The sequence below is a fragment of the Vigna umbellata genome, chromosome 6, assembly GCF_029865625.1.
Source record: "Vigna umbellata cultivar VRB3 chromosome 6, Vumbellata_1.0, whole genome shotgun sequence".
Taxonomy (NCBI): domain Eukaryota; kingdom Viridiplantae; phylum Streptophyta; class Magnoliopsida; order Fabales; family Fabaceae; genus Vigna; species Vigna umbellata.
In genome coordinates, this window is record NC_142170.1 from 19,697,592 (window position 1) to 19,719,641 (window position 22,050).

At 33.8% G+C, this 22,050-nt stretch overlaps 1 protein-coding gene across 1 annotated transcript; it reads left to right on the forward strand.

Annotated features, from left to right (window-relative positions):
• Nucleotides 1–1,693: 1,693 nt before the first annotated feature.
• Nucleotides 1,694–6,571, forward strand: LOC124822255 (calcium/calmodulin-regulated receptor-like kinase 1). Its single transcript, XM_047294250.2, has 8 exons — nucleotides 1,694–2,268; nucleotides 2,906–3,278; nucleotides 3,789–3,942; nucleotides 4,192–4,321; nucleotides 4,451–4,536; nucleotides 4,612–4,683; nucleotides 5,015–5,215; nucleotides 6,022–6,571. The coding sequence occupies exons 2-8, from the start codon at nucleotides 2,962–2,964 to the stop codon at nucleotides 6,355–6,357; spliced, it is 1,296 nt and encodes a 431-aa protein (XP_047150206.1). The 5' UTR covers nucleotides 1,694–2,268; nucleotides 2,906–2,961; the 3' UTR covers nucleotides 6,358–6,571.
• The last annotated feature ends 15,479 nt before the right edge of the window (nucleotides 6,572–22,050 follow it).

The following is a 22,050-nucleotide window of genomic DNA, read 5'->3' on the forward strand; positions in this document are numbered from 1 at the left end:
AATCAAAATATATTAAAATTTAAAAGAAAACACAAATTTCAACTTCGACTAAACATTGGTTAGATCACGTGACTCATCCTCATTTTTTGGGAGAAATCTCAAATCAACCCTCTTTTTTATGTGTTTCAATTTAGTTCCTGTTTAGGAAAATTTGATATCATATGCAAAAAGTGTCATGTGTCAATTCGTGATTTGTTTATTTAATTTTTTAATACCTTTTTAATTATATTTTTTTAATTTTCATGAAAATAAAAAATTGTGACGTGTTAAGCTCACAACATACTATGTGACAACAACATTGTGATATGATAGTGACAATGCTACATGTCATTATCACACTAAATATATTGCCTTAGTTTCAATTTTGTTATTTTTATTTTATCTCAGTCATAATTCTTTTTAAAATTAAACAATTTCGTATTTTTTCAAGTTAAAACAAAATTTAATTTTGTATAAATATTATATAAATATTTTTATTAAAATTTTATTAAATATTTTTATTTAAATTTATACTTTAAAATTGTTTTAAAGTTATTAATACAAAGAAATCTTAATAGAAAAAAATTCAAAATTAATTTTAATTAGCTAAACTTGTTTATCGATTACATTTTATAAAATAAAATAAACTTATAAACTTTTTCAATTATTTAAAATAATTATATACTTTTAAAATATGCAAACTTCAATAATTTTTATAAGAGTTAAATATGTTTTTAGTCCCTGCCGTTTCTGGTTTTCATCCCTCTTTCAAAGTAAGGTACAATTTGGTCCTCATTCTTTTCGAAACGTGCGTTTTAGTCCTCGGAATTTTGGTTTTAGTCCTCATTTGTTGCTAAATGAGGACCAAATTTTTAAACAGTGTTTAGTTTTCGAGGACTAAAACGAATGTTTTCGAAAAGAATGAGGACCAAATTGTACCTTACTTTGAAACAGGGACGAAAACCAGAAACGGCTAATAGTTTAGGGACTAAAAACATATTTAACCCTATTTATAATTATATATTTTTAAAATGTGTAAAATTCAATATTTTTATACAAATGTTTGAATGAGTTTAAAAATAATAATTTTACAAATTCAAAAGAAAATTTTGAAAATAATTTTAAACAATTTTATAACAATTTAAAACAAATAAATTTAAATTTTGAAAACAATTTTAAATAAAATTTAATGTAAAATAGAAATATAAATAAATTTAATATTATTAAAAATATTTAATAAAAATATCAATATTAATATAATTATTTGTATACAAAAACTAAATTTCGTTTCAATTTACAAAAATAAAATTATATTATTTTAAAAATATTGGAACTAAATTTAAAAAAAATAAAAATATATGAATCAAATTATGACTAAAATAATGAAACTTAACATTACAATAACATGAAACATTATTAGTGTTACTACTCCATATATGACACGATATTAATTTAATAAGTAATAATATTTTTATTTTATAATTAAAAAAAATAAAAATAAAGATAAAAAGAAGGGATACTCTTTAACTTTATAATAAAAATCAAATTAATATGTAATTAAAAATGACCGATTGATTTAAAAAAAATGGAGAGAAATATTATGATATAACAAAACATTTTATCCAATAAGAATTTTCGTAAAGGATAATCATTAATTAAACTCGTTGACGCTTTTAAAGAAGAAAGATGCTTGGAAAAGGTTTAGCATTGGTCGCTGGAAAATTTCCAAGGGGCACGAGTTTACCTAATCAAGGTGGCATGAATATGAAGAAACAGAAGTGAGAACTTCATACATCATGTCCAGAACAAGTAAGCAAGAATCAAACATGATATCGTGATGATGTGGGCATTGCAAGCATACATGCATATACAACACTCACAAAAATTTCGGTGCGGTTTGTTCACAGCGTGGAACCAATCATTGCTGTGCAGAAGAGAGAAAAAGCAATGGATGAACAGAAGGGGTCCTTCAGCAAATGATCAAGTTTGAATCTACAACAAAGTGAGGGTCCCACATGTCCACCTTGTTCAAAGTTCAAACATCCCTCGCAAGTGCGTGTGTGTGTGTGTGCACTTTATGCTTTTGTTGTTGTAACAACAGCTCCTGCTCCACCTTCATCAGATTCTTCAATTCTTCTCTCTCAGCTTCCTTCTTGGATTCTCACTCACATTTGCTTCACTTTTTTTATCCTTCTCACTGCCACACTGTTGTTTTTGGAGTTCTGTGCTAAATAAAGCCTGTGACTGTCTCAGGGTTACCTCTGTTGTTTTTTCACCTTGTATGAACTGGTGAGTTTATGGTCCAACATGGTACGCGTTTTTCTAGAACATTTTTTTTTGGCCTAACGTTATTGCTGTCGGTGCTTTTCATCTGTCGGGCAATGTTTGTAACGGTGTTTTGTTTTAGCGTTGTCATTTGATCAAAGAGTTGAGTCGTTTTTCATAAATCTCAAAATTTTCTTGTGTTCTCTTTTGGCACAGTAAGATTTTTCTTGTAGAAAGAATTCAGAAAAAGCAAAATATGTATATTTCACTTGGGGAAAATATTGAATTGAACTCCATTTTCGTTGCGTATTTTTTCCCCCTTATGCTGCTTCACCTTTTTTGGCCTTTGATGCCATTCCTTGATTTCTGTATAACTGTTGTTTTGACTAATTGACCTTTCGGATTTACAAGCTGGGTTGTTATCTTAAATCTTTCATTTAGTATTTTTTACAATTTGCTCTGTTATTCAACACAGTTTTGCCAAGCTGTAGCTTTTAAGTTTTTGTTCGGTGTTGTGGTTTTCAACAATGTATTGAAAAGAATTTATTGGGGGCAGTGAAATCAGGAGTAATAGCCTAACAAATCAAGTTTCAAGATTAACATTTACTATGTTATTAAATATTAAGTATGATTTGTGGTTTGTTTATGTATCTTTTGGCAGACCTATGAATGGATTGGAAGATCAACAGGGAACAATAGCAAAGAAGTGAAGAGGAAATGAGAGAGGAGTCAATAGGGATAGTTATTGGGGTTTCCATAGGGGTGGTTATTGGACTGGTTTTGGCAATTTTTGCATTCTTCTGCCACAGGTATCATCGGAAGCGTTCACAGATAGGCAATAGCAGTTCTAGAAGGGCTGCTACCATTCCAATCCGCGCACATGGTGCTGATTCTTGCACCATTCTATCAGACTCAACCTTAGGTCCAGAGTCACCCATAAAGTCTGGAAGGTATGGCCTTCCCTTCTGGCTTGAAGGGTTTAAGAAGAGTGGTAACATGCTCCCAGCATCTGGCCTACCTGAATATGCATACAAGTAAGAGTTTGTTTCTTATATGAACTTGCCTTCATTTGCCTTTCTTTTTGTTTTGGGAAGAGCCTATTTTAGTCTGCTTGAGTCTAAGAACTATAATTTTCTCTTTATTTTCTCATAATGGAATATGAAAATGGTCCCTTAAACTTGCAATGCATGCTTCTTGAATCATCATGATCTGTATACTATAATCAGAAATAGACTCAAGTTATGAGGTTGAAACAGTTTGGAGCCTTAGTTTTAATACCACTACGCATTGTACATACTAAAATAGATGCTTGATTCGGCTTTAGGAATGAACATTTGGACTCATGCTTGATATGCATCTGCCACATAAATGCATATGCAAACATAAGTTTTAACCTATCATATCTGTCTTTTAGGATAAGCCAAAAGTAACTGTTTTGTTGGATATTTTTAATTTTTAGTGACTACAAATTGTAACCAAGTGAAATTAAAAATGTTTGACTATGTTTGTCATTCTATCTATTGAATGTTTTATTTAAAATTCAGGGATTTGCAGAAAGCAACACATAATTTTACAACGGTCATAGGACAAGGTGCATTTGGTCCTGTTTATAAAGCTCAGATGTCTACTGGTGAGACTGTTGCAGTTAAAGTTCTTGCAACTAATTCTAAGCAAGGGGAGAAAGAATTTCACACAGAGGTTGGTTGGCACTGTCATTTTCCATTACTTGGCCACATCATCAATATCATAAATAAGAAAAGTTTATGTTGTTTCTGCTGTGCTACTTCAGATAATCAGTTACTTTTAGATGAAGTTAAGGACTCTTGGAGTAACAGATGATATTGCAGTTTTACAGTCCTTATCATATTCATTCATTTTCTGCACCGCCTTTCTTTTCACTCCAGGGTAATTTCCAATTGCAACTTTTAATGTTCTACTTTTTCTCAGGTCATGTTGTTGGGAAGGTTACACCACAGAAATCTGGTGAATTTGGTTGGATATTGTGCAGAAAAGGGGCAACATATGCTTGTATATGTATACATGAGTAATGGTAGCTTGGCATCCCACTTGTATGGTAGTAAGTTATCTATCTCACCTTTTGAATGACATGTGTACACTGTTCTTCTATACAAACTTTGGTCCCTGAATGTGTTCACGGATTGCAATAATAGATTGAACAATATGCTTTTCTTGTCTTTATATTCAGGTGATGTGAATGAAGCACTGTGCTGGGATTTGAGGGTCAACATAGCTTTAGATGTGGCAAAAGGCTTGGAGTATCTTCATGATGGGGTAAGTTTCCATGTGATCTGAACCAATCAAACTATAACTTATATATTGCTATAATTGTTTGTATTCTCCCTTCAGGCAGTTCCCCCTGTAATCCATAGAGACATCAAATCTTCCAATATTCTGTTGGATCAATCCATGCGAGCCAGGGTATGTCCTTGTTACTCATCCACCATCTTCTTTATCACTAAAAAAGTAGCTTGTAAATTGCAAGAAACACACACACTATACAGTAGCATTGCAACTTGTCATTGTCAGTTGTTGCTGTCAAGAGTCGAGTCCAGATTCTCTAGTCATTTTTTTTTGTGTTGTCTTGTGTCGATTCTTGAAAATACACTAATGTTGGTATATTAAAATCAATGTCAATCGATATATTTTAAAGGCACAGCATAGGAACAATACCAAAAATTCAGCAAAGAATCCAAATTCGTTCAGAGTCAGATGCTTCTGAATGTTTAATTGTTAATGTTGAATCAAGCAGGTTGCTGATTTTGGACTTTCAAGAGAAGAGATGGTGGACAAACATGCAGCTATTAGGGGTACCTTTGGCTATCTTGACCCTGAATATATATCTTCAGGAACATTCACCAAGAAAAGTGATGTATACAGTTTTGGAGTATTGCTCTTTGAAATTATAGCTGGCAGAAATCCTCAGCAGGGTCTTATGGAATATGTTGAGCTTGTAAGACCTCTTTCTCTCCTTCCACAGCACACTGAGAATAACTGTTAGTGGTTACAATCATAATCATAGGTATATTCTTAGGAGTAGTAGAATGAGTTACTTAAAGTGGTACTTAAATTTTGAGAGTTTCTTCTCTCTAATGATTAGGTTCTCTTCTTGTGCTTAAGTCCTTATATATGTATGTAAAGATAACATTCAAAATTAGGCTGCAATTTTTGAAGAAATCTATTAGGGTCACATCAATATATTGGTTAAAGATATTGGTGTGTCTAATTTATATATGATTTTTTATTTTTGTTATAATAAATATTTTCACTTTCTAATTCAATAATTAGAGTTTGTTAAGAAGAAACTATTAGGTGGTTAGGAATCATCATGGTCCCTCTTGATCGCTTGTGATGAACTAAAAATGTTATTAGTTTCTTTTTTTCTGTAAATTAAAATTTTGAATACATGTTACATCAGATTGATTGGATGAGATCATAATTTCATGAAGATCCATTGAGATTATGAACTCGATACTAAATTATCTAACAATTTAATCTTGTCAAGGCAATTCAATACGGTTCTTAAGATGCTTTTAATATTGTTTTACTGTTGGAATTGAAATTTAACTTCAATAATCTACCTAATAAGATATGCATTAAACACACATTATAAGAGAACTTCCATTCAAGAATGGCCACTTGATGACTCTGTCTGATGAAAACGTCAAATCTTGGTTGAATGAAAGTGTCATGGTGAAGAAATAAAACATCATGCATATTCATTTTGTGGGCTAACCAATGTGATTGATGGATGATTAGGCAGCAATGAACATCGAGGGAAAAGTTGGGTGGGAAGAGATTGTGGATTCTCACCTTCAAGGAAACTTCCATGTGAAGGAACTGAGTGAAGTTGCAACAGTAGCTTACAAATGCATCAACCGTGCACCAAATAAACGTCCTTCCATGAGGGACATTGTGCAAGTGTTAACAAGGATCCTTAAATCAAGGCACCATGGGAATCATCACAAGAGTTCCTTGTCAGCAACAGATGAAGTTTTCATTGATCCTGACCAGCTAGAGACCATGATTTCAGTCACTGACCACCGGAGAGAAGAATCTAAGGATAATCCTGCGACAGAGGTGTACGATGAGTAGAATGTTGTTTCATCGTAACCTCATTTTTTTAGTTAACTTCACCTTTTGATTTTGGATTTGCATGTACATGGTTGTAGATTTGGTTTCTATACGGTTGAGTAGATGTTCCATCTTTTTTTTCTTTGCATTGTCTTGCAGAAATGATACACCCAAATTTGTAAACTAGTACTTTCACTAATGGAAGTGAAGAGAAAGATAATTTTTTCCCAAATTATATTAAATTTTTCAGTTTTTCTATAGCAATTATTTTAAAAACCATAAGGAGAAATATAATTAATTATGCAAACAAAATTATTAAATTCATGTAAAGGTCATCTATATACTCATTATGAAAATTTAAATAAGATTTTTTTTATTAATTCTAACTCACGTTAGGAATGATAAAATGGGCTTGGGTCGGAGGGTTGAGTTGGTGATTCAAGGGCCTTCTTCTTGCAACCCCATATATTTTTCCTGGACTCCATAATCCTAAGGAAATTATCAAAGTAAATTTAGAATCCTATCAGATATCATTATGGTTGGAACTCCATGCAATTTCATAATTTCTCTTATATATAATATAACAGTATTTACACTCGTGCAATACAGGTCTTCTTTTAATAAATTTGAAAGAAATTTATTTTACGTTAATTATTTTGCTTAACATTATTTCTTATTATATAATGTAAAATAATAATTTATTAAAGTATTGATAAATTATTTAATAATGTTTCTCATTTTTTGTTATAAATTATTTAGGTATCATATTAATTTTAAATGGTAAAAATTATTTCAATCTTTTCTTAATTTGTGGTAATAAGTATTTAAATAAAGAAAAAAACAATAAAATATTAGGTGGAAATGAGTATTTTTTTGTAGAAATTAAAAGTATTATATTTATTTTTTGGTTTAATTGCTTCCTTTGTCCCCAGTTTGGTTGAATTGTGTCAAATTCATCCTCATTTTTAAAAAAGTTTCATTGTCGTCCTCACGTGGTGTAAAAGTTTCATTGTCGTCCTCACGTGGTGTAAAAGTGTCAATTGAATCCAAACATAGAAAAAATTTGTGTCAAAGTAGTCATTTTTCCTATATCTCTGTGTCTTCCTTTCATACAATCAAGTACAGATATTCATTTTACCTTATCCAATTTAAGGCTTTTCATAGCTCCAGAGAAGTGACATATGAAAGGAAGACACAGATATATAGGAAAAATGACTACTTTGACACAAATTTTTTCTATGTTTGGATTCAATTGACACTTTTATACCACGTGAGGACGACAATGAAACTTTTTTAAAAATGAGGATGAATTTGACACAATTCAACCAAACTGGGGACAAAGGAAGCAATTAAACCTTATTTTTTTTAGTAATATTGAAGTGACATTATGAAAAGGTTTCGAAAGAGAAGAGGAGGTTTTGAGAAAATATTAGTATTTGAGAATATTTTAATGGTGGTAATCAGAGAAGTTGAATGGGTTGGAAAATAAAAAAGCGTCTTTGGAAAATTATTTTTTTAATGCATGATAAATAACATTTTAATTATCATTAAAAGTCAATTAAAAATTGTTTAGTGAAATTTTTGTAAACGGCATCAGTAATTAATACTTAAATAGATGAATTTGATATTATGGTAATTTTTTCAGTTTATTTATAATAATTTATACTATTAATTTTACATCATAAAAAATGATTGAAAAAATAATATTGTATAGTAATAAGTCATAAAATAAAGAAAAAAAGCATAAGAAACTAAAATTGAAATGTGTTTTATATGTTAATCTCTCAATTATTTTTTATTTAGTTTCGTATAAGATTAATATAAATTGATAAATATTTATTGAATTTTTTTCTTATGTTTTTATTAAGTCATTAAATAAATAAAAAAAGGTTTAATACCTCTTTTGGTCCCTTGAAAGGGGACAAATGTTCAATTGAGTCATACGTTTTTTAAAACGTTCAATGTGGTCTGAACTTGTGAAAAACGTATGCAATTAAATTTTTTTTGGTAACGGCGTTCAGTTTTTAACGGGCCAGCTAACAGGGTGTACTGAAGATTAATACGTGACTGTGTGAGGTTAATACGTGGCTATATTATTACAGATAACGTGGCAGTGGTGAATAAATCAGAGGTTTGGGTTTGGGTTGCAGAGAAATTACGATTTGGAATTTATCATTGTGGAGGAAGTGTCTTGAAATAAGGGTGTTGTTGAAGCTGAAATCTGCAAAGCGAATTGGAAACCGCAAATCAGGTTAGGGTTTATCTTTGATAATTTTATGAAATGTAGTTGTTCTATATATTATCACTGTTGTCGCTTTACAGGGGTTTAAGTAGGGGTGAAAAATTGTCTTCTTTTGATGGTTGATAGTGGTCCCATAGATATTAGTTTAACTTAAAGGCTTAATACCTGTTTTTGTCCCTCTTTATAAGGGAAATGTTCAATTTCGTCCTACCTTTTTCAAAAAGTTCAATATGGTCCCACGTTGTGAAAAAGGTGTCCAATTTAATCCTTTTTTGTCACGGCGTTAAATATTTAACAATCTTGGTGACAGCATGGACTGATGTGTGCAACGTGGCTTTTTACCTTCGTAACGTGGCAGTGACAATGTTTTTCATTAACTGAGAACGTGGCAGTGGGCAGTGATTAAAATTCTGAGTGTTAGGGTTTGGTTTGGGTAATTCGAAATCGTGATTTGGGGATAAACATTTTGGAGGACCAGCAAATCCAAATTGGGTGATCTTGAAGGTGAAATCTGCAAAGGAAATCCAATTCCGCAAATCAAATCTCGACGTTTCTTCACCCTTTTGCATCTCGATATCGTTGTTTGCTTCGGCTTCTTCCACCACAGTCTCCAACCTCCCATTTTATGAACAACACTTCATCCCCTCAATGGTTATCTCCGCTTCTTTCTCCTTGTTCTCCTCGTATTTTCCCCACAGAACTGCGTAAAGTCCCATTACTATGAGAATAACTCCCATGACCCTGAAATCACAAGTAGATGATTCCACATCAGTTATTGGATTAACACCGAAAACATGTCCACCACTGTTTCAAAGTGTGAGCCTTTAATGATTACGACGTTTCGACTTTCATGTAATAAATACATAGCTTTTAGTTTATGATAAAGTGAACTGGCTCCGTTAAGACCAACTTATAAGCTGTGAGATGAAACCGCATGAAAGCGAAGTTTCTTTGTGGCTAAAAGCATGAACCGTTCAGTGGGAATGGGAACAGTGACTGGATGTGAAATTGTGAATGAGTAGGAGTACTTACCCTCCAAGATATATTTTTTCTGCAAGGATGAAAGCACCCATGATGGCTACGATAATCATCATCAAAGGGCTGAAGGCAGTTACAAAAACATGCCCTTTCTTTAATCACTGCCCACTGTCACGTTCTCAGTTAATGAAAAACATTGTCACTGCCACGTTACGAAGGTAAAAAGCCACGTTGCACACATTAGTCGACGCTGTCCCAAGATCGTTAAATATTTAACGCCGTGACCAAAAAGGATTAAATTGGACACTTTTTTCACAATGTGGGACCATATTGAACTTTTTGAAAAAGGTAGGACGAAATTCAATATTTCTCTTATAAAGAGGGACAAAAACAGGTATTAAGCCTAACTTAAATTAGTGTCCCCGTTTGCATTTGTAGGGTTCGGGTAGGGATGTGTGATGACATGTTTCAGGTTGTGGTCCATCACGGTGGGACCTTGATCAAAGAAGTCTCCTTTAAGTATATGGGCGGGGAGATAGTTTATTGGGACGTAGATCCCGATAAACGGTGTTATTTTGGAGTATTAGGTTCACTTAAAGATCTGGGTTACATGGAAGTAAAAGAATTATATTACAATATCCAAGATGTTTTACATAAGCTTGATGATGATAAAGGAGCTATAAACATGATGAAGGTGGCTAATTATTTGGGAAAAGTGAACCTTTAAGTTGTGCATTAAGAAAATGGAATACAAATGTGTCAATATCCAAGGCACGAAGGGCAAAGTTAATTGCCACAAGACAGGTTGAAGGAGATTTCAAAGAACAGTATAAAAGGATATACGACTATGGACATGAGCTGTTGATGTGTAACCTAGGTTCAACAGTGCAGATTAAAGTTGAGTCTCATAATGGTGACCCAATCTTCCAAAGAATGTATGTTTGTCTCAAAGCTTGTAAAGATAATTTCATAAGCTGTAGGCCCATTATATGTTTAGACGGATGGTTTTTGAAAGGTTATTACAAGGGGGAGCTGCTCACTGCTGTTGGTAGGGACCCAAACGATCAAATGCTACCCCTTGCCTATGCAGTAGTAGAAGTGGAGAACAAAGACAACTGGACATGGTTTTTGCAATTATTAATTGAAGACCTCGGGGGTAGTCAAGTATGTGAGGGGTGCACGTGGATGTCAGACTAGTAGAAGGTAAATATACTACTTATATTCAGTTTTAGTTAATGCTTTGTTAAAGGATCTTGTTTTATGACTAAATTTAATTGTGCAGGGGTTGGTCCCAGCTATCCAAGAGCTTCTGCCTGGGGCAGAACAAAGATTCTATCTGAGGCACCTGTATGCAAACTTTAGGAAAAGGTTTGGTGGTCAAATATTAAAAAATCTGATGTGGAGAGCTGCCACAAGCACATATCCCCAAGCTTGGGAGAGAGAGATGCTGAAAATTAAAGAAGTCAATATTGAAGCATATAAATACCTCATAGGCATTCCCCCGAGGTAACCCATTAGCCATTACATACAATTTAGTGTCCCTGATGCATTGTAACCCATTTGAGAAATGTTTTGCGCAACAGGTTTTGGTCAAGATCTCGCTTCACAGGTCAAGCAATGAGTGATACACTAGATAACAACATCAGTGAAGCTTTCAACAGTGTTCTTATTCATGCAAGAGGAAAACCAATTATCACCATGATGGAGGATATCAGAGTTTATCTCATGAAAAGGTGGGCCACCAATAGAACCAAGGTGGCATCTATGGACTTCACCATATGCCCAAAGATAAAGAAGAGACTTCAGAAGGAATGTAATCTGTCAAGATTTTGGGTGCCAAGGTAATATTATCAATTTATTTTATATACATGTTGTTATTTATCTACATTGTTGATGTGCTTCATTTCTTTCAGCTGGTCTGCACGAAATATTTTTGAGGTTAGGCATACTTCATCAGTTGGGAACAAGTTCACACTAGACCTGGACACAAAGGAGTGTAGCTGCAAAAAGTGGATGATCAGTGCCATCCCATGCTGTCATGCAATTGTAGCAATGAACTACTCCAACGTTGATCCAAAGAATTTTATCCCTACTTTGTTCACAAGATCCACCTATGAAAAGGTGTATGCGTCCATAATTTTTCCACTCAATGGCCACCTACTATGAGAAACCACAAATTTCAATGATGTACGACCATCAGTGATGAGGAAGAGGCCTGGGAGGCCAAAGAAAAAAAGGAGGTTGGAAGCATGGGAGCTAACTAAGGATGATGCTCAAATGCGTGTTGGTGGGCATAGGAAAAAATGTAGTATTTGTCGTTAGAGGGGGCACAATAAGAATAACTGCCCTTTAAAGCTCCAACCAGCAGAAACAACACAACCATCACAACCACCTCCAAGTTCCCCGACCCCTCAACCATCACAGCCACCAAGTCCTCAATCATCCCGTCCAACAAAATGCAAAGTCAGAAGAAAACATACTTAGATGAATTGGTTTATTAGATAGTTAACTTACATGGTGGTGTAATATGTACTGTTTGTTAGATGAACTGGGGGTATTATGTACTGTATATTAGTAAACTGATTTCTTTATGTCTTTGTTTTATGTGTGGTAATCAATGAAAGTGGTTTGATGATGTTTTGGTCAAAACTTCTACTTAAATTTCTTATTTTTGCAGAAACTGGTAATATGTGCCATTAGTCATCATCATATGCATTATTGGGTTCACCTATGTGAACATTTTTAAAGCAAATGGGGGACTGATTTCAACATTTTTAAACCATAAGGGGGACTGATTTGAACATTCTTCACTGAAATTAACTCATTAAAATGGTCAATGGAACGTAATACATTGAATTGCATAATTGATCTTACACCTTTCACAACACAGGATGTTACAATCTAACTAAATCAACCTAAACAGAACCTGAACATGACAAGGTCCACCACAATACACACACACAAAGCTACAACTAACAACTTCATCATTTTCTGCAAATCCTTCACTGCATTTTCCAGCTGACTTATCCTCCTCACCATTGTGCAATCTTTTTCATCAACGTTCTCTTCAAGACACCACTTGAAAAAGTTACAGGAGCTGCCAATTGAAGATCCACCCTGTTATTCACCAAGTTAGGGAATCTATCAACAAATGCATCAATTCAAAAAAACATTAACTCAAAAGGGTATACTTCAAACCTTGTAACGTGGACAGCCCCAAAAATTTCTCCCAACATTCTTCGTAGTTCTCGCCACTTTGGTTACAGCAATATCACCACAATAACAAGTAGGGATTATCCCACATTCTCTCACACCACAACCATGGGATGACCGAGAAGATCCTTTGCCCCAACTTTTCGAAGCAGACGAACACCCTTCGGAACAAGCCATTCCTATCTCAAAGACCAATTGGGAGAAACCCAAACCCTAACCTCTAATTTATTCACCACTGCCACGTTATCTGTAATAATATAGCCACGTATTAACCTCACATAGCCACGTATTAACCTCTAATTTATGTGTTAAAAGTAATATGCAGATATCACAACCATGAACTGGCTGAGACTTTAATTGGTCATTCTTTTGCTGGCAAGTTAAATGTTTTTCAACAGTCATTATTGAAATGCAACAACTGATGATGATGTTAGATCAAGATAAATAGATCCAATGAAGTAGATGTGTGAATGATTATGAGGTGGTAAGTGACCTTTGGTGGACACATCATGATGTAGTGAACTTGTTGAATGTATTTAATATTTTTTTTCTTGATGAATACCTCATATAAGACAAATACATATTGACTCTCATTGCTTGAGATAGTTGACGTCACATTTACAAGGTTGACCTTCTCACCCGCCTTTGCATAGTTATCAAGTGAACGCCAAAATAATTTCACTTGGACAATGAAAAGGTTCAGAGGTTTATTTATACATCTAAGGGCGAACCACATGTGATTATTATTGATAGAGACCTTTCTTTGATGAATGTCATGCCAAATGATGGAAGCAGCCTCCACGTTCAAGACTGGAGCGACTCCTTGGACAGAATGACGCAGCGGAATGAAGAATGGTTTGAAGGAGTTCGGCACATGCAAGGTGTTTGTCAAAATGCGTGACAGTGTTTGGATGTGTGTGTGAGGTAGAGTTCTAACTCAGATGGCCTTCCAACGGGGAAGGGAGCTAGAGGGAGACAAGCTAAAATAGCTTTAAGCAATGAACTTGAGAGAATGGCTGGATTTCAGCAGCATTTCATTATCAAACTCAAGTTACCTTTACAAGTGATTTGGCTTCTCTTTTATAGATGAAGAGAAACTTGCCTAGCAAGCTACTGAACATATTAGCAATGTACATGAAGCTCTATAAGAAGTGTGCAGGAGAAGCTATACAGCTGGCCATATGTTCCATACGGTAAACATTGAAAACATGCTTTAAAAGAAAGTGGAAACGCTGGTTTGCTTGGTTGGCCGTATGTTGTATATCAGCTTTGCTTTTCCAATCCAAAAAGCACTTCCTTTCTTCCTTTCTTTACCTCCTTTGCTTCCCTTAGTTCACCAAGCTTCTTTGGTTGATTGGCTATGGTTTTCCACTCTTATTAGTGACCTACAAAACAAGGTAAATGTATTTAGTTAAAGAAAACATTCTAAGACTTAGAAAGAAAATATTAAGTCCTTTATTCAACTTCCCTTTCTTGGTCTTAGAGTAAAGTTGATACTTCTTTAGATGGAAAGTCCCTAAAGGGGTTGCCATCATTCCCTCCCTCTTTAAAAACGATTTGTCCTCAAATCGGGAAGAAAGAAAGAAGCACAACTTTGGTTTTTATGTTCCTCCGGGATCAAAAATATATCTACAAAAGATTGAAAAAATGAGTATGATGAAGAAGATGTAAACAAAGATAAGAAGACAAAAGAAGAGTCTTGTATTTTTGAAAAAGATTTTCAGAAATTTAGGCTTGGAAAAATGGAAAATTCCATAGTCCCAAGTTATTGGATTTTTATCTTGAGTTACTTGTTTACACAAAGGTAACATTAACTCAAGGTTTGAATTGCCATATTTTGAAAAGGATGGTACAGAATATGGGATGGCAATTGATTTAAAAGATAAATGAATAATGGAAGAGTGCACAATAAATGGAAAAGAAGTAAAGAATGAGAACCCTTCCCTTTTAGGTTCCATGGTGATGGTAAGAGTAGGAGTTGCCAGCATTAGCAAGAGCTCCTTCTCTTTACTTTCCTCTGCTTTCTTCTTTTCTTCTTCTCTTTTCTTTTCCTCTTTCCTTGTCTCTCTTTCCTTACTCTCTTCTTCTTCTTTCTCTCTTTCTTGTCTCTCTTCTTCTTCTCTCTCTCTTTCTTGTCTCTCAACATCTCTTTTTAGCTTTAATTCTATTTGCTTAGCTTGCACCTCCTTAAGGTTAATCTTAAATTCTAGTTCTCTAATAAGGAAACCATTATCATTTAAGCTTTCAAGAAATATTTTTCCTTTTTCAATGTAATCTCTCAAGAATTGGAGGTTTCTCTTAATAGTTGAAGGTACAAACTCTTTTCTCATGCAAGATTTTAATTCAGACCAATTATGAATGGGAGATTTTCTACCTATCCTAACATGATATTGTCTCTCATCCCACCACTCTCTTACTTGCATTTCAAATCTAGATGTGTAGAGACTAAGGACATAAGATTCACTATTGCTAGAATGAAAATAGGATTCAGGTTTACTTTTTCTAGCAATAAATGGATGCATGTCATTAATGTCCTTTTCCCAAGTTAGGTATGTTAATGCACCAATATCCGCACCAAAGTATGGAATATTTGCCCTAGCTTGTTTATACAATTCACCCTCAATCTGAACAAATTCATGAAAGGAACAAGTCCTTCTTCTAGCTTCATCAAGTTTTCTTTTAATTTCTTTGAAACTAATGGATTGATCAAAACTAGAAAACCAAGAGGACCTATATGAACAAGAAGACGGATAAGAAGTATAACAAGACATCAAAAACTTTTTTTTTTTTGATTTTTGTGAAGGATTTCTAGAAAGATTCTAGAGGTAAAATGAACCAAATAGCTCCCAGAAAGGAGAGGTGAGTCACAAATGGACAAGCTTAAGAACCTTGTCCTTCCTAGCCAGAGTGTCTTTGGTTGTTTCTTACCTTAGTGTCTAGGTAGAAATCTGTCAAAACTTTTTAAATGCAAGAATGCTATGCACCTAGAAACCAAATGAAGGTTTATCTAAATGAAACGCGCTCCTATGTATCACGGAGACTTAAAACATAAAAGTCAACAAGCAATGTAAAGTAAAGCAAATGGAAATGAATGAAACACGGCCCTAAGTGAAAGTGCAAGTGACACTTGGAGCCACTTGACACACTTTCACACTAAGAAGTGGAAACTAACCTATTACAATGTTTGATGGTGCACTTGGAATTGCTTGAAAAGCATTTTTCCAAGTCACTTTAAGTTGAAAATGAACACAAAATTGAAAGAATTGACAAAGGTTCCGTGATACCAATCCAAATTTACAATTGAAAATTGTGGAAAAATGGAACAAAAACTAAGTGTAACTGCTGTTTCAGATTGCTGGACTGTCAAAAATGGTGTGTTTTTGCTACTGCCATGGTGCTGGAACAGCAAGGATAAAGTGCTCTTGGAGTCCAAGCTTGTGGCCACTTTAACAAGTCTTCCACTCCCTAAGATGCTACCCTTTGGAGAAGCAATCTTGAAGTTTGAAATTTCACCACAGCATCACACCAAGCCAAACAAATCAGCAACAAAAAGTTAGCAAAAGTCTTGCAGTGCACCAGATTTTTCAGTGAAAATTAACTTGACAGCACAATGGAAAGCCAAGAAAGTTGAATTTTAATAAATTTGGGGCTGGAAACAGAGATAACACTCAAAAGGAACCTAAGATAGGGTCTAGAACAGATGAAACAAGCAAGAAAAGACTCAAAACAGTGAGTGAATCGTGTGCAATGTAAGTGTTTGATGGAAATTCCAAAGTGTTTGACAAAATGCCACAAAGAGATGCAGATTTTATGTTTTCTGGATTTTGACTATCAAAACTGGATTGCAGGGGTGTACTTGCCTTTTTCTGATTGTTTTACACTTGTGTAAGCATTGGTAATTAATTGGAAACCAAATCCCCAGCTTTTGCCAATCCAATTTGCAAATTGAGAATTTTTAAGTGTAGAAAACAGCAAAGAAATGCATGCTGCACCAAAATTGTGGTTGGAAAAATGGAACAGCAGTATTCAAAATGAGTTTCAGTGATGAAAATGATCAAATGACACTTCAAAGAAGTTTGTATCATCAAATGGAATATGTTCAAACACTTAAACAGCAAAGGTAAAGGTCATCTCAAAATTTGACTGGTTTACTTTCAAATTTAACCAAATTTGATGACTGAAATTGTGATTTGATACAAAGGCTGGAAAATGACCATTTGCACAGTAACAACAGGTTTGAAATGGTGAAATAAACTTGCATACACTTGGAAAATGCACTTGCAGAGACAGATTCACAAAATCACAGCAGCTGAAGCCAAAAATGCAGCAAAGTTTGGTGGTTTACAGAGGAAATCTGCATATAGGCTTCTTAATGACCATTTGAACAGTAGAACAAGTTTGAAATGGTCAAGTATACTTGCACAAACAATCCAACACCACAGAGGCACATAGATTCTCAAAATCACTCTAATAGTTGCCAAAATATGTAGAAAATTGGACAAAACTGCACCAGAAATTAAAATGCATCAGAGTCAAAGCTGGATGGATCAACAATCATGCAAGAAAGGTCCTAAACAACTAGATCTAACCGTAGATTATCAGCTAGAGGAACTTTAAACACCAAAGCCACATCAAAGACAACAAGCACGGTGCAAAAAAAACTTGAGAAAACTGTGACAGTGACTGGAAAATCAGATTTAAAACAACTCAACTACGCATATGGCAATTCTGTGATTAACATGAGGTGCTATCATTTGAGACATGTTTAGAATCATTAAACAAACTTGTGCAGAGCTATAGTGACAACAATTCTGGACAGAAACAGCATCGACCACATCAAACCAGAAATTTAATTTTGATGCAGAATTGTGAAACAGTGACAGCACAAGCTACTGAAAGTAGGCAACTAAGGTATGCATTTTGCATTTTATTGATTAATAAAAGTTGCTACTACTAGAAACATGTTTAACAACAGTAAACACACTTGCACCAAGGTTCAAAACCACATATTATGACCAGAAACAGTGAGCACAACTTGAAACAGTGAAGAATTTTGATGCAGATTTTTGAGACTGGAAACAATGTTTGCACTGTTAGTAGCTCCAATGATCAAAGCTGGACATTAAGCCATTGCTTATATGATCAACATATAGCTAGCAAATGCATTGGACACACTTAAACAACAAAGAAATAATTCTGGAACAGAAGCAAAGACTAGACAGAATTAAAACTGCAGTAAATTCTGCACATGACTGACAAAAACAGAAAATGATGATTAAGCTGTATTCAAACGAAAATTAAAGAAGTTGCACCGATTAAAATGGAAAACAAACACTAACGAACAGTGAATAGAATCAAACATTCACTCAAACACAGAATCAAACCAGAAAAAACAAAATGAAATAGTGACATATATGAACAGCACAAGACGAAAAAAAAAACAGAGGAATGGATACGAGACACTTAGCTCTTGAAGCGTGACTGAAACGACTGGCTCTTGATGCCAAATGATGGAAGCAGCCTCCACGTTCAAGACTGGAGCGACTCCTTGGACAGAATGACGTAGCGGAATGAAGAATGGTTTGAAGGAGTTCGGCACATGCAAGGTGTTTGTCAAAATGCATGACAGTGTTTGGATGTGTGTGTGAGGTAGAGTTCTAACTCAGATGGCCTTCCAACGGGGAAGGGAGCTAGAGGGAGACAAGCTAAAATAGCTTTAAGCAATGAACTTGAGAGAATGGCTGGATTTCAGCAGCATTTCATTATCAAACTCAAGTTACCTTTACAAGTGATTTGGCTTCTCTTTTATAGATGAAGAGAAACTTGCCTAGCAAGCTACTGAACATATTAGCAATGTACATGAAGCTCTATAAGAAGTGTGCAGGAGAAGCTATACAGCTGGCCATATGTTCCATACGGTAAACATTGAAAACATGCTTTAAAAGAAAGTGGAAACGCTGGTTTGCTTGGTTGGCCGTATGTTGTATATCAGCTTTGCTTTTCCAATCCAAAAAGCACTTCCTTTCTTCCTTTCTTTACCTCCTTTGCTTCCCTTAGTTCACCAAGCTTCTTTGGTTGATTGGCTATGGTTTTCCACTCTTATTAGTGACCTACAAAACAAGGTAAATGTATTTAGTTAAAGAAAACATTCTAAGACTTAGAAAGAAAATATTAAGTCCTTTATTCAACTTCCCTTTCTTGGTCTTAGAGTAAAGTTGATACTTCTTTAGATGGAAAGTCCCTAAAGGGGTTGCCATCAGTTATGCATCTAGGCAACACAACAACAAACAGGTAATTGTTATTGTTATTTTTTTACTTATTTATGTTATATGTATTATGATATTATTAATGTCGTTTGTATCAAGGTTGAGTTTGTGCACTAGAGCCTGAAGAAAGTATAGAGGACCAGTATCAGAGACCTATGTTCATGTTGGTATGCTATCCACAACGTCATTGTCCTCCAACATAATAAGATAAAGACGTCGTTTGAAATGAGTGAGACTTATAAAAGAAGCAAATATAAAAGGCTTGTTTGACGTGTTTTGAGATATACTTTAGGAGTCATTATTGACAAATTTAAACGAGTGAAGCATATAAGATTGGATAATGAAATTTTTAAGAAAAAAGTTTTAGAGAGAGTAAACTTCTTAGATCATGAAACTCCTTATCAGAAAAATCAATTTATAGTGTTGATATTTTTGAAATTAAATAATGGAGTATCATTATTTAAAACATTCTACTACCTCTAATACTCTATTTTGTAGGATCTTACATATTTTTATTCAAAATATTTTAAATTTAATATTTGATTTTAAAATAAAAAATGTAAAATACATTTTTTCTTTTTCATCTTTTGGTTTATTCAAGAGTTGTTATCAAATACTTTTAAATATGTTTAAAAAAATAAGTTTTTAAAATAAAAAAATATGTTTGGAGCAATAATTATATTCAAATTTATACTTTTTTTCTTAGGATGACTCTTCCTGAACATTTTTAATATTTGTGAAAAACATTAAATTCAAGACATTAATGTCTTGAAAAAATATCTTAAGCTATAAAGTTAAATTTTTACACTAAGTAAATTGTTTAAGAAAAAAAAAATATTACATGCTTAAAAAAATAGCTAAAATTTGTTATACTTACAATTAAAAAAAAGTTATTTTGATCCGTAAAAAAGTAATAATAATTGAGTATATACAATTAATTATATATTACAATAATTTAATTCTTATACTTATTTTTTATCATAAATATTTAATTGTTTGGTGTGAGAACCTAGAAAATAGAGTATTAGAGTTCATAGATGTTTTAAAATAATGAAACTGAGTATTTTAAAATTAAAATAATTTACAAATATAAATAGAATTTGTTAAACTCGTCTCATTACATAAAACACAAATCATTTCTCTAAAATTTTTCCTCTTAGTTCTCTCTTCATTCTCTCTAAGAAATCTTACTCCTTGATCATCTATTTGACGATCAGGAAGTTCCTACGAGACCATAACTTAGTGACCTCCATTTTTAACCAATCAGTTCTTGTTTTAAACCCAAGTAAGTTTTTACTTCCTTTTCCTTTTATTCTCTATTTATGATCATGCTTAGGAACCTCTTTGCATCTGTCATTTATACTCTATTCTTGGTTCTTTGTCGATCTGTGGTCTTAAAGACTCCTTTCTATCATAATTTGGTGATTTGTAGGTGTTTCTAGAAGTTCCTTGTACGATAAGTAAAAGAGGTGTGTTCTTAGAGCTGTGTATCTTTGATGTAAGATAAAGGGAAGCTAGAAGTTAATCTTTAACTTTAATTGTCAAGTAATTTTTAGGGGTTGTATGTGTATTAGCTTGATTGAGTACTAATTTTTAGTATTTGTGCTATTTTGGTTTAATTAAATGTGTATGTTTAAGTATTGGATGATCTAATTCTGATGTGGTGAAATATGAATATTAATGTTGTCATGAACTGGTAATATGAAGTTGTATTGATGTTTGAAACTGAATGCAAAGTATTTGGATGATGATTGATCAAATCTTTGGGTTTTTAAGTCTAAAAGGGAGTTTTAATAGGTGATTTTGAGAGGTAGGTGTTGGGGTGAGGAAACAATTATTCTAGATCTGTTATGTAGTCATTTGAGACTTTTTAGAAGTGTGAAATTGTTTAAAATTGATCTAGGACAAAGAGGTAGTTCATTATTGGTGTTTTGGAGGATTTTAAGTGTAAATTTAGAGTTTTAAGTTGCAAGATTTTGAAGTAAGGGTGTGGACTATTTTGGGAAGTTGAGAGTTTGTTATTAGACAAATTATGACTTGTTTAGGCATTTAAATCAGTGAAATTTGGTGTGGAAGCGATAATTGCATAATTGGGTGAGTTCCTTAGCACATTTTAGTTCAACTTTGAGGTTTAACTTTTGAAAACTTGAAACAGAAAGGTTTGGAGTAAACTAAGGTGTTAGGGTATGTTATCTAGTGTATTATGACTTGTTTGTGTTGTTAGTTTGCTGAAATTGGTGTTAAAAGAAGTATAAAAGAGTTTGGGTAGCTTAGAGAAGTGCTTTTGGTTTCAAGTGGTCAAATAGAGCTAGAGGTGTGTCTTTTGGGGTTTCTCAGTGTTTAGAGGGTCCTAGGGATTAGTTGAAGTGGTGTAGGAAGTGCCCAAAGTCATAGAAGTAGAGTTTCAAGTTCTGATATGGCGTTGAACACCTTTGTCATGGTGCTTGAGCACCACTTTCCAGTGTCGTTGGAGTTTAGTGTCAGGTTTCAAGGGCTGAGTGCCAGGTTTCCAATGGTTGTAGCACTGAGCAGTAGTTTCTAGGGCTAAGCACTACTTTTGTAAGTATGAGTTTAAACGGATTTTTGTGTTGTTTAGTGATTCTTCTTGGATTGTTTCTTATGTATTGATGTATATGGAATGGTTTCATGTGATTTCTGATGACTTGTAAGGTTGTTTCTGGTTCTTTAATGTATGATTAATGGTTTCATGTATTGGTACACTATGTGAATGTGAAGTGATATCAAGGGTTTCAAAGTTGTGAAAATGAGTTCCAAGGTAGGACTTCTTGGTATTGGTTTCAAGTATTATTAGTATGAATGGAGGGAGCTCAGTGTTAAGAGTTATCTTGACACTCTAATGGTCATTCATTCTCAAGTATAGAAGATTGACACATGTGGTGAGAGTAGCAAGAGGTCTTAGTCTAGGTACTTCCAGTATGACTTAAGACTCGGTACAAATTGACCTTGTGAGTCTGGTAGAGTGAAACCCGTTGGCAATGATTTTGCAAAGCAAGA